Here is an 18,138-nt window from a genome sequence, read left to right as displayed (position 1 = left end):
GGGAATTGCTCCTGACATCATCCTGTAGGGGATCTGTGATGTCTGGGCGTAGCATACTTCCCCTTAAGGTCCAGCTCTCTAGGTCTTGATTCTGGGGTCCTGGGGCCCTGGGTCCCTGTGCCTGAGTTACCACCTTCCCAGGCCAGCTCTGTGATGAGTTCTGAAAAGCAGGAGGCAGATGGGCTACAACTATGATCCAGTTCATGCCTGGTTCATTGTGTGGTGGGCTCTCTGCCCTTCAGGCCACAGTTGTCATCCTGAAAAGTTCTCTGATTTTTTGTGAACGTGTGTATGTTTGTGTGTTTCATTACATTTCATGTGCATCTTAATTTCTTCTTTCTCTTTATTTCTGAACATTTAAATTTCACTTGTTCAACAACTGTTTACTGGGTACTTCTTTTGTGCTGGGCATGTGCAGTGAACAAAACAGATAAGGTTTCTACCCTCGTGGATTATACATCCTCATGGATGTGGGGGGAAGGAGCCAGCAATTAACAAGGAATCAGAAATTAGCACAATAATTTCAGAGAGTAAAAAGGGCAAAGAAGAGAAACAAGGATAATGTGCTAGACAAGGATTTGGGGATGCTGGAGAACATTTTGGATTTGGGTGTTTCTTCTTCTTCCCTTTTGAGATCCAGCTTCCATGCTGTTAGGAAGCCCATGCTGCCACATGGAAAGACAGAAATAGAGGCTAATTGAGGTCCTCAGCTGGGCTCCCAGCAGGAAATAAATACGGCAATGAAGTAGAAAGCGATGGATGGGGAGGTGACTTTAGAGAGGCTGAGCAGAAAAGGCATTTGTGAGGAGGTGGTATTTGAACTAAGATTTGGAAAGGAATAGGGACGTGTCCATTCAGTGAGTGGAGAAAGAACATTCCAAGCAGGATGAGTAGCATGTGCGAGGGCCTCAGGAGCGAAAGTCATTCATTTTGTTTGAGAACTGGTAGGGGGTGATGGCATGACATAGATTGGAAAACCAGGCCAGAATCAGATCACGTAGGGCCTTTTAGGCTACACCAAAGGGCTTGGTTGCAGTGGGAAGCCACTGGAAGGATCGGATTTGTATCCTATATGGACCTCTCTGGCTATTCCAAGGGAAGTCCCAGAGGCTAAGTTACAGGTAGAACTAATCTATAAGGTGATTCCCTTTGCAAATATTTAACCTATGAAAGAAGCCAACATAGAAAAAGATACATTGGATGGGATACAGATGGGGAAACTCAAGTCCAGAGAAGTTGAATGATGGGAGCGATTGTAGAGAACAGATCCAGGAGTTCACGAGGGACTCATGATGTGGATCAAGGAGACTGGGGGATACACAGCAAAGGGCGCCATTTACTTTAATTCCCCCAATTTTGCTTCAGTTACCAGTTTGGTAAGAAGAGAATTTCAACCATCTGCAAATAATCCAAAAGCCTTACTAACCTGCCCTCCCACCCACCACCACCCCACCCTCCAAAAAGAAAAAAGAAGCCAACCCCAGAGCTTGTATGCCTGTATTCTCCACAATCATTTCTCTGTATTATAGCTCTTGTCATCTTGCATTATACATGAATAACTAATCAACCAAACACAAACCCACTGATGAAAAAACACATGTTGGATCTAGAATGTGAGCAGGGTAAAGAGTAATATTAATTTCACTGGTAAATAACAAAATGGGAGCAAACATGAGGGATGTTAAGACAAGAATTGTGTTTCCAAACACTTCTATGAAAGGAAACTTCCCAAGGGACATGGGGAAGTGGAAGACTAGGATCAGGTTCACCATATTGGAATGCACTGCCGCCATCTTTTCTTCTTCTGGCTTTCATAAGCATAAGGAATATCATGGGCCAAACAACTGGCCATTTAAGCCATTGTCTACCTTACCCAGCTGGACATTTTATGTAATAATCTTCTACTCTTCTCTAATGATTGTGTAGGTGTTAGTTTTAACTCACTAGTCATTACTAAAGTGGATTCCAACAAAGTCTTATGCTTTTCCAACTTCCGTAGTGCATGGCACCATGCGAAGTGTGCAGTAGGTGTCCAATAAATGCATCCTTCCACAAATATTCGAAATGAAGTCCGCCTCTGCCTCTAGCATTTTTCCCATAAGGTGTTTCTTGACCAGTAAGGACGAACTCCTAACCTCCACATCCAGGGAGTGGTCTGGAAATATTTCAGCTTTTCTCCTCTTCCTCCTGGATTTCTTGGTGGCACCTGACAGTGTGGAGACCTTTCAGCAGTCTTCCGTGACTCTGAAATTTCCTGGTTCTAATCTTTCCTCACTCATGGACTCTCCTCTCTGACCTCCAACAATTCTTTTCCTTTGCACTTGCAAGTACATATGCCCTAAGACTCTCTTTTTGTCTCTTGTCATTCTTTCCCGATAAGAAATTAATTACATCTCATTTCAAATCAATGCATGTATCTATTATCATCTGTCATGTTATATGCAAGATGCCTGCTTATGGGCCTGTGGCTCTAACATAGACTAGACTCCAGGTGCCCTCATGCCCCACCCCGAGCTGGGAGGAAGGAGATGCTCAGTATACAAGCCCAACTGAGCAGACCTGCCTGGTCGGGGGAAGAGTAGTACCCCACTATACAGAAAGGGCACCCCATCAGGCTCAGGGAGGCTAAGTGAACACTGAAAGCACGATTCTGGGTCCTAGCTGCTGAGATTGTGTCTTCAATGCAATACGCATTCCAATTTTGCCAATTGTAAAAGGACTGTCAAGCTAATCTCGATGCTGTCTAAATACTGGCATCCAGTCCTTTTCATGCTCTTCTGAACAGGCTCGAATTTGCCAGTGCCTCTCTTAAAATATAGCCCGCAGGACTGAGCATAAAACTGCATGTGGCTTGACCTGCCAGCACGCGCTGGGATTACGGCCTCCCTCCTTCCACACTCTGCCGTTCTATTAATAGAGCCTAAGATTGCATTAGGGTTCTCAACAGCCTCCTTGCGCTGTGGGTTCACATCAAGCTTGTGATCAGCTAACCCCCCGGGTCTTCCTCACGAACGCCTTCTGTCAAGCCAGACCTCCCCATCAGCCACTTGGGCAATTGATTTTTTGAATGTTCATGATTATCTGTGATCCAGACTAGAAGATACAAAGCCAGGGCTCGCCCTCCTTTCTTGTGTAGCATCTGCCCAGTGGGTGATGGGGTCTTGGGGCCTGCTCAGAACCCAGAGGCGTGGCCATCCACTGCTGGGGGCCCTCCAGCATCATCGGATCCACAGAAGCAAGAGGATGGTGACAAAATTAATTTTCTGGTTCGCTTCAAATTATTCTTATGTTCATTCCTTCTCGTCCTGGGTGATGATCCTTTCTTCATCTTGTTCTAATTCTGGGTGTTTATATGCAGAGCCTCGTGTTCCTCCCACCCATGGGCACAGCAGCCACACTTTTGTTTCTTATGCCCTCTCCAAGCGGTATTATTTTTAGCATGAGTATCTTACTCAGCAATTTGCTGTAAAGTCTGTCCTCTATTGTCCTCACTCCTGATCTTTTCTGATTCCTTTCTTCCCTCTGTCTCTGTGTGTCCACACCACGTGTAGCTAAATAGATGTAATTTCGGCCAATTTGAACCCCCTTCGGCGGTTACAGTGCTTTCTCCCTTCCCCACCCTTCCCTTCATTTGTTTTCAGCCACTTGGATTTGGTAACTGTAGAAATTGCAGTGGTGGGTCTCGGTTTCAACTTCAGGAAACCTCAGGATCTGCGGGGCTTGGGTCTCACAATTTGACAGCAGGCCCAGCCCCACCCCCCAGCTCTGGAATCTGGGGCCTGGAGGCGAGAGGCAGCTTCTCTCTCTCCACCGCCAGCAGAGGGAACTGAAACGCATGGGCGCAACTGGCGTTCCCCGCATCCACCAGAAGAGGGCGTCATCCCCACGGTCCTCCAAAGCTGGAAGTGTTCACCCAAGAAATAGATCCTGTCGGGGTTGGCCTTCAGAAGACCCAGAGATGTGATGGGATGACACTGCAGCCATGCTTCCTACTGATGTTTTGGCCACCTCTAATACTGGATGAATGGTAAAAAGCAAAGGATTTTGAAGACGTGGACCCAACATTGGTCCAAACTAATGGGTGGTTTTGTGCATTGAGCTAGGAGCTGGTTGCTGGCACCCTGGCAAGCTGATGGGCTCTGAGGCTAGACAGTGAAAGCCTAGGGGAATGTTTGGAGGTCCCAGACATAACTGCGGTGTGTGTGAGGGGGCCTGGGTGGAGGGACCCCTGCACATTTCCAGCTGTGGCACTGAGCTTTCTGTTTGGCAAGGCAGAGCGCGGTGGGGATGAGGCAAGTGCTCTAACGGATACAGAGGCCTCACGGAAGGTGACTGCAGCACCGAGTCAACCATTTCCAGGTGGAGTTGAAAGGCATAGCCATTTTCTCCTGCAGGCCCCGGCACCTTTCATCAAGACCAAATTGGTAACTGATTAAAAAAAGAAAAAAAAAGAAGAAGAAATGGAAGATTAAGCCCGAGAGGCCAGAGGAGAAAATGGTTTCCAGGTGGAAAGGACCACCGCTCTATTAACACCAAGGAGCCCGCTGTTTTCCCACTCTCCCGGGCAGCGCTGAGCACCCGCCAGGTCTAGAGGCAAAGGGCTCCCTAACTGCCAAGCTGCGGAGACGCTTAATAAAATATTTACCTACACGTATAAGAATAATGATGACTGAATGACAAACGGCTGTTAACCAGCTTTCAGCTGCAGGGGAGAGCAGCTCTGGGATATTGCCCATGAAAACGGGAACTTTCTCTTTGATCACAGGCTTCTCTCCTGCGCTTGCCACGCCTACACTCAGGTGAGGAAGCCACGGTTGGGGAGGGGCTTGGCAGCCTGGCACAGGGTGTCCCCTGCAGGGAGCTGCCACCCAGAGGGGCTGGAGCCTGCCTCGTACCCAACCCCAAGCCACTGTCCACCTCTTACAACTCCTGACAAATAGAGATGTCCAGAGCCCCTGTCCGCCACTGCGCCTAGAAGGAGCCTCGCTGTGGTCACTCTATAAATGATGTTGACATTTATTAGGAGTCTGACTTTTTCTCACTCAGCTAAACTTGTAAGCAGCATCTGCCCCGTTGGATGTGATCATTTTGAGTTGGGAACGAGGAACGTGGAAGGTAGAGGGGACAAAAAGGAGCAAAAGTCTTCAGCCACCACACTAGATTTCTAGCTGTGTCCTATGAGAACATGGAAAGGCAAAAAGGAAAAATTTCGGCTAAATATGTGTCCCCTACCCCTCCCTCCATTAGGGAGCTTTTTGTTGTTGTTGTTTGTTTTTTGCATTTCCTTCCCTAATCTGGGAAAGAAATAACAAAGCAAAGCAAAATTTCTCCATCGTTTAAATAGACTTTTATGTCTCTAAGTATATCGGACAATGTTGGGAGTAAATTCCACATAAAGATATTTATATGTTAGATAAGTAAAGAGTGTTTGAAAAATAGTTTCACTTTCAGCCTCATACCCTCTGCCTTTGTTCTTGTTCTTCCCAGATATTTTATACCTCCAGTTACGACTGTTAGAAAGATACCGTCTAGGCTTTCCCGTTTTACACCGATCTGGAATAAGGACCAGCCAACAAAGGGTGTGTATGCACATGCGTATTTTCCGTTTCTTGGAAGAAAACAAACTAGCTTTGAATTTAAGAGCATGCTCAGAAGTTGTAATTCTTAAGGAAAGAAGCTATTTATTTATCGAAGGGAAATACAAAGGGCCCATTACTTTCAGACACAAAATTTATACTTAGTGAAATTTTCAAGAATAAAAACTCATTTCACTAAATAGTTTCTGGTAAAAATATGGTTTGTTTTGGTGCAAAGTATGCCATGTCTATTCTTAAAAGGAGGCTTGTAAGAGACTATGAGAGATGAAGTGAACACACTCTTTAATCAGAGACGCACTTGGCTTGGCAGTGAAATGCAATCCTAAAAGTAAACAAAGTACGTTGTGTGAAAAAGAGCAAGTTTAGATTAATCTTGCTTTTCCAATTTGAAAACATGCTCACGGTTGTTAGCAACTGAGTCAAGACATTTAAATCATATATATACTTTTATATCTTGACAGTGACCTTTTATAAGTGTGCAGTGGGGATAAGATGATGAGCAAAGCGATGCTCCAGAAAGAGCATTTTAGGTAATTGAACATGAAATGTGTTGCAATCTGATAACATTAATAATACGCAATCGCTACTTTATATCTAATATGCAGTTCATTTGGCCTGAGTCTAACTAAAACGCTCTATAAATGTTAGCATATGAATCCTGGCACAAGCCTATAAAGTGAGCAGCTCTATTTTAGTGCGTTGTGAAGTATCTTTGTATTCGTTATCTATTCTGGACAACAAATTATCCCAATTTAGTAGCTTCAGACAACAAGTCTTGACAATCTCACACAGCATCTGAGGGTCAGGAATTGGGAATGGCGTTGTTGGGAGGTTCTGGCTCAAGGTTTCTCACGAAGTTGCAGTCAAGGCATAGGCCAAGGTAGCAGTCATCTGAAGGTCTGACCGGGGCTGGCAGATCTGCCTTTAATGTGTCTAGCTCACAGTCCTGGCAAGATTGTGTTGCTGGTAGCAAACCTCAGTTCTTCTCCACGTGGGCCTCTCCACTGGGCTACTTGATCGTCTTCATGATATGGCAGCTGGCTTCCCCCAGAACAAGTGGTCTAAGAGAGAGCAAGGCAGAAGCCAGGATGCCTTGTGTGACCCAGCCATGGAATTCACCCCCCATCACTTCCCTCACATGCTGTTCATTAGAAAGCAGTCACTAAGTATGGCAGACACTCAGAGGGAGGGGAACCAGGCTCCATTTCTGAGATGAGTATTAAAGAAGTTGTGGTCATATTTTAAAACCACCACGACCCCCTATTTACAGATGGGGCAGTTGAGATGGATGGTGGCTTATCGGCTCAAGGTCACCAAGCTACTAGCATGATCCTACATGCCAGGTGGCAGGCTGTTTTATTTTCCCTCCGCTGTACCATCTACACACAAAGTAAAGCAGAAAACCTCACATTCCTAGCATCACTGCACACAAATTCAAAATCTCTCTCTTTAAAATGGCCAAGATCATCTAAAAGCAGTAGCGGACTGTAGGTTTAGAAATGGATGAAATGGACATTAGACTGGGAGGTAGGAGTCGGGTATCCTCTGACTCAGGTCTGTGACTTTGTGAAGAAAACATTTCTCTTGGGGTTGGTTTCCTCCTTTGTAAAACAACATAGGTTAGCTAAATGGTTTCCAAAGTTGGTTTCCCATCTCAGTCTATGGGGGAATGAAAGACTCACTGGCCTTGTAACTTCCAGGAATCTTTTTTTCCCCTTTCTTTTTAGAGAGAGAGAGAGAGAGAGAGAGAGAGAGAATGTGCACGTGTGCGCCTCTGGGTGGGGGGAGGGACAGAGAGAAAATCTTAAGCAGGCTCCACACCCAGCACACAGCCCAAAGCGGGGCTCAGTCTCATGACCCTGAGATCATGATATGAGCCCAAATCAAGAGCTGGACGTTTAACTGACTGTGCCACCCAGGTCCCCAGTAATCTCCAGGAATCTTTATAATTAAAAGGCCCTTGGGAGTCAGATGGACAGTTCGGCGTATGCGTACGCTGAGCTAGATTACTTCTCATGCTTCCAGCTCAAACATTATTTGAACGCCTCCCTTGGACTGCATGTGCCCAGGAAAATCAGTGGTGCTCAAGCCTGCAATCATCAGGGAAATGTCAGAAAAATATGATGCCTGGGGCCCCTCCCCAGGCAAAATACATCAGACATTCTGGGGTAGAGCCCAGGGATCATGATGGCTTGCTTGTTTTCATCAGTATGTTTTAAATAATTGTGTTTAGACTCGATTGCATATTAGAATCACTTGGGAAGTTTTAAGAACGACCCCTGCCCAGGTGGTCTCTGAACCAATTAAATCAGAATCTTGTGGGTGGAGCCAAGCATCCATATTTTTTTAAAGTTCCCAGGTGATTAGAATGGATAGCTGCATTGACCTACATTTGCCTCATTTGAGATGTTTCCAAGGCCACCTCACCTATAAAAGATTATTCACAAGTTCAACTATACTTCAATTTAAAATAACAATTTAAAAAAGATTATTTAGAGGAGAAATTATTCAGAAATCTTAGGTGCCACAGTACCCGAAGAAAAAATGCATTTGCAATGGAAGATGTTAAACATTTGAAATGGAAATGAGTTCCATTTCTGGCAATATGGCGGATGAAATGATGTCAATCATCCTCCCACTATAGCCCATCTCTAACCACTGGTCAAAATGCAATAACCCCTCACTGAAGTGAGCTCATGAGACAGAAAGGACAGGGCCCCAGTGCCAGAAGCATGAGGGAAATGGCAGTTAGGATGGGTGAGCTGGTAAGTGGAGATGGAGCAGGTCTTGGGCAAATCCACATGGCAAGGAGACTGTGGCTTGGGCCCATTCAAAGTGAGAAGGTGGTACCTGGGATTGAGATCCCCACATTAAGCTGGAACCCTCAAAAGGATGAGTCATTTTAGAAATAATTCACTGGGGGAAAAATCGCCCTAGGGGCGCAGGGAGATAAGAAAATTTCACTGTCTTGGCATGACTTGAAAGTGGAGAAATTACAGCCATGGCAATTTGGGGCTGGAATTTACTCTACCTGTATGATCCAGGAATCAGGAACCCTAAAACTGAAAAGCGAAGATAAAGATTCAGAACCTACTCCAAACGACAGAATGCACATGGATGTAGTCTACCATAACCAAGATGTAGGAGACACAAGTGTTCCAAGAACCTCAGGAAACAGAACTACCGGACAGACTTATAAAGTATGTAAGTTTAAAATTATGAAAGACATAAAAGAGCATTTGCACCACGAGAAAATAACAGTATTTTAAAAAGGTAGATTGGAAAGAGAACTAAAGGGAACCTTTGGAAATGACATACCTGGTCCCTGAAATGAAAAGCTCAGTGGGTGAGCTGCACAGCGGATTAGCCATCACTGAAGAAAACAACTGAGGAAATTGTCCAGGAAGCATCGCAGAGAGACGAAGTGAAGGAAAGTCTGAGAGAAAGGTTTACCTTTACAGGCACCAGAAGGAGAACGTAGAATGTAGGGCACACAGGATTTATACAGACAAAGACTGTTGGCAAATTTGATAAGAAAACATGAATCCTGGGATTCTGGACATACACTGAATCTTGAACCGGGTAAATCAAAAGAAATTCACATCTCAACACAGCATGTTAAGACCATGGGGAGGCAAAGACAAAGAGAAAATCTTAAAACCAGAAAGAAAAACCAGATTACCTACAAGAGAATGATAGCAAATGTCTCAACAATAGAGGAACAATAAGATGTGTCTTGAGGGTAAAATAATTTTCTGTCTAGATTCTCTCCCCAGAGAAATCATCATTCGAGGATGAGAGGGCAGTCAAACCATTTTATATTAATGGAGAAAGCGGGTCACTCACATAACCTCCCTGAAAGGAATACTAAAGGGTATGTTTCAAGGAAAAGGGCTAGTAATTAGAAAAAAGGAATGATATGCCAGAAACAAAGGTGAGGAAATTGGTAAACATGGACAAATCTATACAAGAACAGGATAAAATTAAAGGGACAACAGTGATTAAATTCAGGGGTATTAAAAGCAGGTGGGGTCTAAAAAAATAACAAGCAACAGTAACATGTATGAGGAAGGATATAGTTGAAGGGGGATCGTTCTTAGCTTATCGTGTAGTTGTAGTGGGGTTGGACCAAGTGCATATGTTAAAATTCCTTTTTTTTATGGTTTTTTTTTAATGTTAAAATTTCTAAAGTAAAAGTTTCTAAAATAACCACCATAGGGGTGCCTGGGTGGCTCAGTGGGTTAAAGCCTCTGCCTTCGGCTCAGGTCATGATCTCGGGGTCCTGGGATGGAGTCCCACATCGGGATCTCTGCTCAGCAGGGAGCCTGCTTCCTCCTCTCTGTCTGCCTGCCTCTCTGCCTACTTGTGATCTCTGTCTGTCAAATAAATAAATAAAATCTTAAAAAAATTTTTTAAATAACCACTATAAGAATAGAAGTAGAACTTACAATTTCCTTTTTTTTTTTTTTTTAAGATTTTATTTATTTATTTGAAAGAGAGAATGACAGGGGCGGGGGTGGGGGGGAGACATAGCATAAGAAGGGGGAGGGTCAGAGGGAGAAGCAGACTCCCTGCTGAGCAGGGAGCCCAAGGCAGGACTCAAACCCGGGACTCCAAGATCATGACCTGAGCTGAAGGCAGTCACTTAACCAACTGAGCCACCTGGGCACCCCAGAACTTACAATTTCTAAATTAAGAAGAAAGGGGGACAAAGAATTCTTGATCAATTCAATAGAAAAGAAGAAAGGAAGTAAACAAAAACCTAAGAGAAAGCAAATAAGCAAAAGGTGCAAAGTGAGACTGAAGGCACAAATTCCAAAACATCGGTCATCAGTAGATCAACAGGTTCTCTTACATGTTGCTAGTGGGACCACACACTGAAACAGCACTTTGGAAAACTGGTTAGCATTATCTCGTATACTTTTATATCACATACCTTATGACCCAGTCATCATTCCAAAGAAAAATTCTCACCCACACGCACCAGAGGACAAGAATGTTCACTATAGCGCTGCTCATAACAGCAAGAAAAATGGAAACAACCCAAAGTCCTGTGACAGAAGAATGGACAAAATAAACTGTGGTAGTGGCACACAATAGAGTATTATACAATCAGAAATAAGAATGAACTACAACCAGGTGCGCCTGGGTGCCTCAGTCAGTTAAGCATCTGCCTTCAGCTCAAGTCATGATCTCAGAGTCCTGGGATCGAGCTCCATATCAGGCTCCCTGCGCAGTGGGGAATCTGCTTCTCCCTCTCCCTCTGTGTGTGCGTATTCGCTCTCTCTCTCTCTAATAAATAAATCTTAAAAAAAAAAAGAATGAACTACAGCCAGATGTAATATTCTAGCTGAATCTTAACAATATGATGTTGGGTAAGAACATATAAAACTCAGAAATGTTTCATAAGAGCTTAAAACAAAATGTGTGATAAAAATTTGGTAAACATTTTTAAAAAGCAAAACAATAATAAATACAAGATTGAGATTAGTGGTTACTTCAGATGGAAGAAAAGGTAGGAGAGAAGCATACAGGTAGTTGTAAGTCATTGTTGTTTTCTAATTGAATAACAGGTTTACAGGTGTTAATAATATTAAAAAAAATAAGGCCATGAATATACCCAATGATGACAGTGTGTAATATTAATCCCAGAGACTGTGGATAATATATATATATTTTTAATTTTTTATTTATTTGACAGAGAGAAATCAGAGCTAGGCAGAGAGGCAGACAGAGAGAGGGGGAAGCAAGCTCCTGCCGAGCAGAGAGCCCGACGCGGGGCTCTATTCCAGGACCCTGAGATCACGACCCGAGCCGAAGGCAGAGGCCTAAACCACTGAGCCACCCAGGTGCCCCGGATAATATATTTTTGTACCCCTAAGTTTCATTAAAAACATTGCATTATATGTAAATGGACAAAACTTACTAGTCAAATAAATAACTAAATGAGATCTAGCTCTATGCTGTCTATAAGAGATGCACCTAAAACTTAAAGACATAGAAAGGTTGAAAGTAAAGGATGGAAAAAGATATGTCAGGCAAATGCTATGCTCATTAGAAGTTGGAGTAGTTATATTTTTCACAGGCAAAGCAGACTTTAAACCCAAAGTCCTAGGGTTAAAGGTCATTTGTGTATAGTTGATCCTTGAACTATGCCGGGGTTAGGGATGATGACCCTTAAGCAGCTGAAAATCTGCATATAACTTTTAGCTCCCCCAAAACTTAACTACCAATAGCCTATTGTGACTGGAAGACATAAACAGTCAATTAATACATATTTTGTGTATGTGTTATATACCATATTCTCACAATAAATAACAATTATATATTTTATATATGTATTATATATGGTATTTTTACAATAGATAGCATTAAGTTGACTAACTCATACTTTGTATATGCATTCTATACTGTATTCTCACAATAAAGTAAGCTAGAGAAAAGAAAATGCTATTAGGGAAAGAAAAAGAAGAGAAAATATACAGTAATTTCACAGTACTGTACCATCTTTATTGAAAAAAGTCTGTATATAATCAGACCTGCACAGTTCAAAACTGTGTTGGTTAAGGGTCAACTGTACATATTAAAGAAACAATTCACTGGGAAAACAGTATATCTAAGCTTGCATGTGCCTAATAACATAGCTTCAAAATATACAAAGCAAAAAGTAAGATAAATAAAATGTAAAAAACAGAAAACCTGCACAGCCATAGTAGGAGATGTGAACAGACCTTTTTGACATGCCTTATCACATACTTTTAAAATGTAGAAAAAATGAAATTTGTGGAGATTTTTGGGGCACCTGGGTGGCTCAGTGGGTTAAAGCCTCTGCCTTCGGCTCGGGTTGTGATCCCAGGGTCCTGGGATTGAGCCCCACATCGGGCTCTCTGCTCATCAGGGAGCCTGCTACCTCCTCTCTCTCTGCCTGCTTCTCTGCCTACTTGTGATCTCTGTCAAATAAATAAATAAAATCTTTAAAAAAATAATAAATAAAAATTTGAGGAGATTTTTAAGAGAAATTGACAAATTTAATCATAAAAGGAGATTTTGACATACTATGATAAAACATGATGATCAAACAGACAAAATATTAGTAAGGCTACAGAAAATCTGGAAAACATAATTAAGAAGCCTGATATAATAGGTCTGTATAGTATGCTGCACTTAACAATTACGGGATACCCATTCTGTTTGTTTTTTCTTTTAAGTAAGCTCTCTGCCTGACATGGGGCTTGAACTCTTGACCCCAAGATCAAGAGTTGCATGCTCCACCAACTGAGCCAGCCATATGGAATATTCTTTTCAAAGCCACATGGAATATTTATAAAAATTGACCATTTGGCAAAGCAAGTCTCAACAAATAACAAGACTCTGTTTTATACAGACTACCTTCTCTGACCCTAATTCAATTATGTTAGCTATAAATAACTAAAAATCAAAACAAAAAAACTTATGTTTAGAAATATGAAGATACACAGGTATTGAGCCAGAGAAGAAAACATATTTGAAATCTATTCTTTGCCTGAGATGATAATAAAAATTCTCTATATCTTGTGGAATGTCGTTTGAGTGGTACTCAGGGTGAAATCCAGAGTCTTCTATGTTACAATCAGAAAACAGAAGACTGAAAATTAATTACTTAAGCCACCAATTAAAAAAATGTTTAAAGAGCAAGAGAATAAACACAAAGAAAGCAGAAAAAATAACACCAGATATGTATTATATTCTTTCATATTAATGTATTATATTCTTATAGGTGCTATATATTATTTGTATGGTATATATGCTCCTATTCTCTTATACAAGAATATAAGACAAAAATTAATAAACCCCCAAATTAATAAACCCCAAAATTAATAAAACCAAAAAATAGTGTCAGACAAACTAAAAGCTGATTCTTTGAAAACACTAGCAGAAAGAAGAAATATTAGTTAAATAGAGGGAGATCTCTGGCACCACTAATCCAGAAAAAGAAGACACATATACAATAATACTAAGAATGAAAAAATGGACATGATGGATAGATGCAGCAGAGATTAAAATATATTAAGAGGAAATTTTCAACAGCATTTTGTTAATACATTTGGAAATCTAGTTGGCCTGAATTATTTCTTTGAAAAATATAACGTGTAAGAACTGACTCAAGAAGAATATAAAACCTAAAGAGGGGGCGCCTGGGTGGCTCAGTGGGTTAAAACCACTGCCTTTGGCGCGGGTCATGGTCCTGGGGTCCTGGGATCGACCCCTGCATCCTGCTTCCCTTCCTCTCTCTCTGCCTGCCTCTCTGCCTACTGTGCTGTCTGTCAAATAAATAAATAAAATCTTTAAAAAAAAACAAAAACAAAAATAAAAAAACCTAAAGAGATCCACAGCCACTAATGAAATGGAATCAGTATTTAAAAACCAACCTAGGAAGTGTTTATCCCATACCCCAGCGTTTTACGGGAAAGTTCAACCAAACATTCAAGGAACACACAATTCCAGTTTTATACACACTGTTCCAGAAAATGAAAAAAGAAGGAGCATTTACTAGTTCATTTTATGAGGCCACTATAGCCAGACAAAGGCAATACAAAAAGGGAAAACTGTAGCCAATTTGACTTATGGACACAGATATAATAAATCCTACAATTAAATTAGATGTTGACATTAATTCATTCGTTCGTTCATTCATTCATTCATTCATTCACCCTTTCATTTGTCCAACAACTACTGATTGTCAACCATGCACTAACAGGCACTGTGCTAATATATGGAAGGTAGAGCAATGGTTTGATGGAGGTAAGGTAATGGTGCCTTCCAAGGGGGATTTGACCTGGTCAGAGAATGCTTTCCAGGTACACTAATGGAGTAAGAAATGGTTTGGGAAGAATGCTTAGAAGGTTATTGCAAGGGCTCAAGTGGGAAATGTGGGATGCAGCAGCAGCAGAGACGAACTTGAGAGACACTTAGGAAGTGAAACCCACACACTTTCATGACGGATTGCATATGGGAAGACATCAACCTGGAGTAGGGCCAACCTTGTCTCTAGGATGCCTGGGATTCTGCTGACCCATATAGTGAAACTTAAAAGTTTTAGGTTCAAGGGAGAAAACACATGCATGCGTTTTTGGACATGCGTGTTGAGTTTGGGGTACCTCCAGGAAGGTGAAGTGGAAGACAGTGAATAGGAAATTAACCAGAGCCTGGAGCTTTGTGGAGAGCTCAGGCCGGAGATTTTAACTTGAGTAGCATCGGCAAGTAGGTAGTATTTAAACCCTGGGTGCAGAGGAGCTCATCCGGGGAGGGTGTGTAGCTGGGGAAGAGAATGAACACCGGTATTTAAAGGAAAGGCAGAGGAGGAGTCAGGGTAAAGAGACAGAACGAATGGCTGGAGAGGTAGAAGGAAAACCAAAAGAATGTGGCCATCAAGGATGAGTTACGCGCAGGGAGTGTCTAACAGTGTCATGGGCAGTAAAGAGGGTGGAGGATTGACATCGCACGCTGCTGGAATTCTCCTGACCCAGGGGCTGCATTAAGCAAATGCGCTGGAGAAGAAATGCATAATAAATAATAAGTTATTTCAAATAACGTTGTGCAAAAGGGCAGCAAGAGAGAATTTTTTGGGACAATGGAACTCTTCTGCATCTCGGATGGGTTATTGTGGAGACAGCTCAATCCTATGCATTTGTCAGAAACTCACAGAATTATAGCCCAGGAAGAGTAAGTATTACACCACCTAAATGAAAAATCAATAAGTAAAAACAATGTAGTCATGGAAATAGAAGATCAAGCTCTCTCTCCACCAGTGACTTTATAATTGCAGTGCTAGCCCCTCTCCGGGTTTTAATTCAGTTCAGTGTCAGCCTGTGTAGGTCGACAACAGGGAACAAGGACACCCCACTCTTGCCTTGTGAAGGACAGAATAAATATGCATGTAACAGAGCCAAAGGGCATCAGAGTGATGGCCGGAGCCCCTCTAAGGAGCTGACTGACTGGTGGGGGTGGGATGCACCCTGGTGAGCTTGGCTCCTCTGGGACCCTGATGAAAAAATGAGAGGGTTGGATCAGGAAAGGCCTTTCTACCTCTGAGGGTTTGTGATTCTAGCGCAAAAATCCCAAACAAAATCCAATTAGCTCTGTTGTCTGCATTTTGTTATTGAGAATAGTCATAATAAACAATCACCATAATAAGCAGCTCTTCAACACAGGGAGACCCCAGATGATTTGGGAAGCAGCTTGGAGTGACGGGAAAATGCTTGGGTTTGTGGTCTGAAGCTCTAAAGTGCCTTCCAAAAAGTCACAGTAAGTGATGATTGATAATAAGCTCAACCTGCGAAGGTTTGCAATAAAAAACAGACTTTTATATTTACTTACTTCAATCTCTCCTTTCACTCCATCAATCCTGTCAGTGAGGAATTATCCCAAATTTAGGAGGCAGGGAGATTAAGAATCTGGTCATTCAAGGCTTTGGCTAGTGTTGGGATTTTCCAAATACTCCACTTTGCCACGACCCACAGTGGATTTGGTATAGTTTTGGTGTTGAGTGTATTCCATTGTGTCCTAATCCTATGAAAATTAATGGAAAAGTGTTAATTGGGCATCAATTCATACTTAACATTAATCTGAGTATTTGATGAACCACAACTTTATGTTGCCCCTCATGCCATATTAACTCAATTTATTGTAATAATTTAAAACAATATGGATAATTGTATCCTTATTGTTTTCAATACCCCATAAATTGAATCCAGTCTGAATCTGGCCAGCTTGGAAACTGCTGGAGAAGTGTGCGATGACTTTGGGAAGCTACCAGCATCGTCTTTTGGGGGTTTTCAGGGCGGGGAAAGATGAATCCAGTACTTAAGCACCTACTGTGTGCCAGGACCTGTGCAGCACCACACTGCTACCAAGGTGGTAAGGGGTGAGAGTCTCTGAAACCCTCTGCTACCCTCAGCCATCTCCCCAGATGGGGGTGGGGGTCCTGGGCTATTTCAACCTCATACATTTTACTATCTCAGCATAGAAATAATAAACATATACAACGAATCTCAGCATAGAAATAATAAACATATACAACGAACTGGTTGGAGAGGGATTTCTTCTAAACAACCACCCTTCCCAGCCATCCCAGAGAAGCTTCAAAACTATTTCTCACTGTATACAAAAATTTACTTTGAATCCCAATCATTTGACCTTGACCCCTATAAACCTATTTTATTATATTTTTTAAACTCTGTACGATTAACGCGGAAACCCTTTCTTCGGCACGTTCTCACCCCTGGAATCGCGTCAGTTTCTCAAAGTTCCAAAATAACCTTTCCCCGGCACGGATTCGTACCTCTGCCGGGGAAGGGCGGGGAGCGGCGCAAGACGTGCCGGTGTGGAGCGAGAGCCAGAGAGAACTTCCAGCGCCAAAGGAAAATAAAACTTGTGGCTGCTGTTTGTGCGGGAGGGTCTCCGCAATCCTGAAGCTCCCCGATCCTGGGGGGTCTCGGGGCCCGCCGAGGAGCTCCAGGGTTTGGGTTTGATCCCGACGTCCTTGACCTAAATTTCTGCGCGGTGGCTGGAAAAAAAGGGCGCAGAGCTGGGCGGGCGGCTGGTGCCATCCCCGGATCCCGGCGGCCGGGGCCGGCGAACTTGAATGGAGAGGCCGAACTAAAGGGGGTGGGGGGCGTCTTCTCCCCTGCCCGAGCGAGGAGCGGCGGCGAGCTCCCCGCACCTCCCCCTCCCCCGATCCACCCGCCCCCCGCAGCCCATGTGATCCAGGGAAGTCGGGGTGCGCTCCCCCTCTGCCGGCGCCTGGCCCGCCTAGAGGCGGGGCCCCCTCCGGCCGCGGGGTTCGCGCACCGCCCCCGTGGGTCCGGCCGCGGGGGGCCCGAGTGTGCGCGCGCGGGCAGGCGGGGGCCGCACCGGGGTGCGTGACGTCACCGGCATTGGTTACACGACGTTCTAGAACTCCGCCCCACGTGCGCTGGGGAGGAGGGGGAGGAGGAGGAGGAGATGGGGGTGGGGAGGAGGAGGGGGAGAGGTGGGGATGGGCCGGGGGGGCGGGGACGGGGGGGGTGTGCGAGCAGCGGGGCTGAGCTAAGCCGAGCCCACGTGTGACGGCTCTCGCCGCTGCCCCGGCTCCGCCGCTCGCAGAGAGATTCGGAGGAGCCCGGGCGGGGGGGAGGAGGAGGGGGAGGAGGGAGCGGGAGATCTCGGGGCTCGGAGCCGGCCGCCGCTCCGCTCCGATCGCTGTGGGGCTCGGTTTTTTGGGGGTGGGGGGGCGGGGGGGCTCAGATATGGAGGCAAATGGGAGCCAAGGCACCTCGGGCAGCGCCAACGACTCCCAGCACGACCCCGGGTAAGTTTCCAGCCGCTGCCCACCGCGCCGCCTTGGGCTCGCTCTCCTTGCAGCGGCGGGGACGGCGGTGCGCGGAGCCGGGCATCTCCCGCGCCCCCCCGCCCCTCCCGCGCGCCCCCCCCGTGGAAGTTACACACCTTTGGATTGCATTTCGCCGTCACCTTCTCCCCCACCCCACCTCCCGGCTCTCGCTCGCTCGCTCCCCCCCGCTTT

At 44.3% G+C, this 18,138-nt stretch overlaps 1 protein-coding gene and 1 long non-coding RNA gene across 9 annotated transcripts in view; one reads left to right on the top strand and one right to left on the bottom strand.

Moving 5' to 3' along the window:
* Window positions 1-5,657: 5,657 nt before the first annotated feature.
* On the bottom strand, window positions 5,658-17,440 carry LOC308357264. Its single transcript, XR_013968179.1, has 3 exons — window positions 16,918-17,440; window positions 15,954-16,145; window positions 5,658-6,658 (listed from the first exon to the last, which is right to left on the bottom strand). It is a non-coding gene; the product is annotated as an uncharacterized lncRNA (long non-coding RNA).
* Window positions 17,441-17,638: 198 nt separating this feature from the next.
* MSI2 (musashi RNA binding protein 2) overlaps window positions 17,639-18,138 on the top strand; it is a 385,501-nt gene continuing 385,001 nt past the window's right edge. For 6 of the 8 annotated variants that reach the window (XM_080826239.1, XM_080826244.1, XM_080826240.1 and 3 more), the window contains exon 1: window positions 17,699-17,925. In XM_080826239.1, coding sequence (XP_080682365.1) covers window positions 17,864-17,925 — 62 coding nt within the window. In that variant the 5' untranslated portion in view covers window positions 17,699-17,863. Of the gene's footprint in view, window positions 17,926-18,138 lie in introns of all 8 variants that reach the window. The other 2 variants (XM_080826242.1, XM_080826245.1) reach the window with 2 other exon arrangements.

The sequence above is a fragment of the Martes martes genome, assembly GCF_963455335.1.
Source record: "Martes martes genome assembly, chromosome: 16".
NCBI lineage: Eukaryota > Metazoa > Chordata > Mammalia > Carnivora > Mustelidae > Martes > Martes martes.
This window is presented reverse-complemented; position numbering and strand designations above follow the sequence as displayed.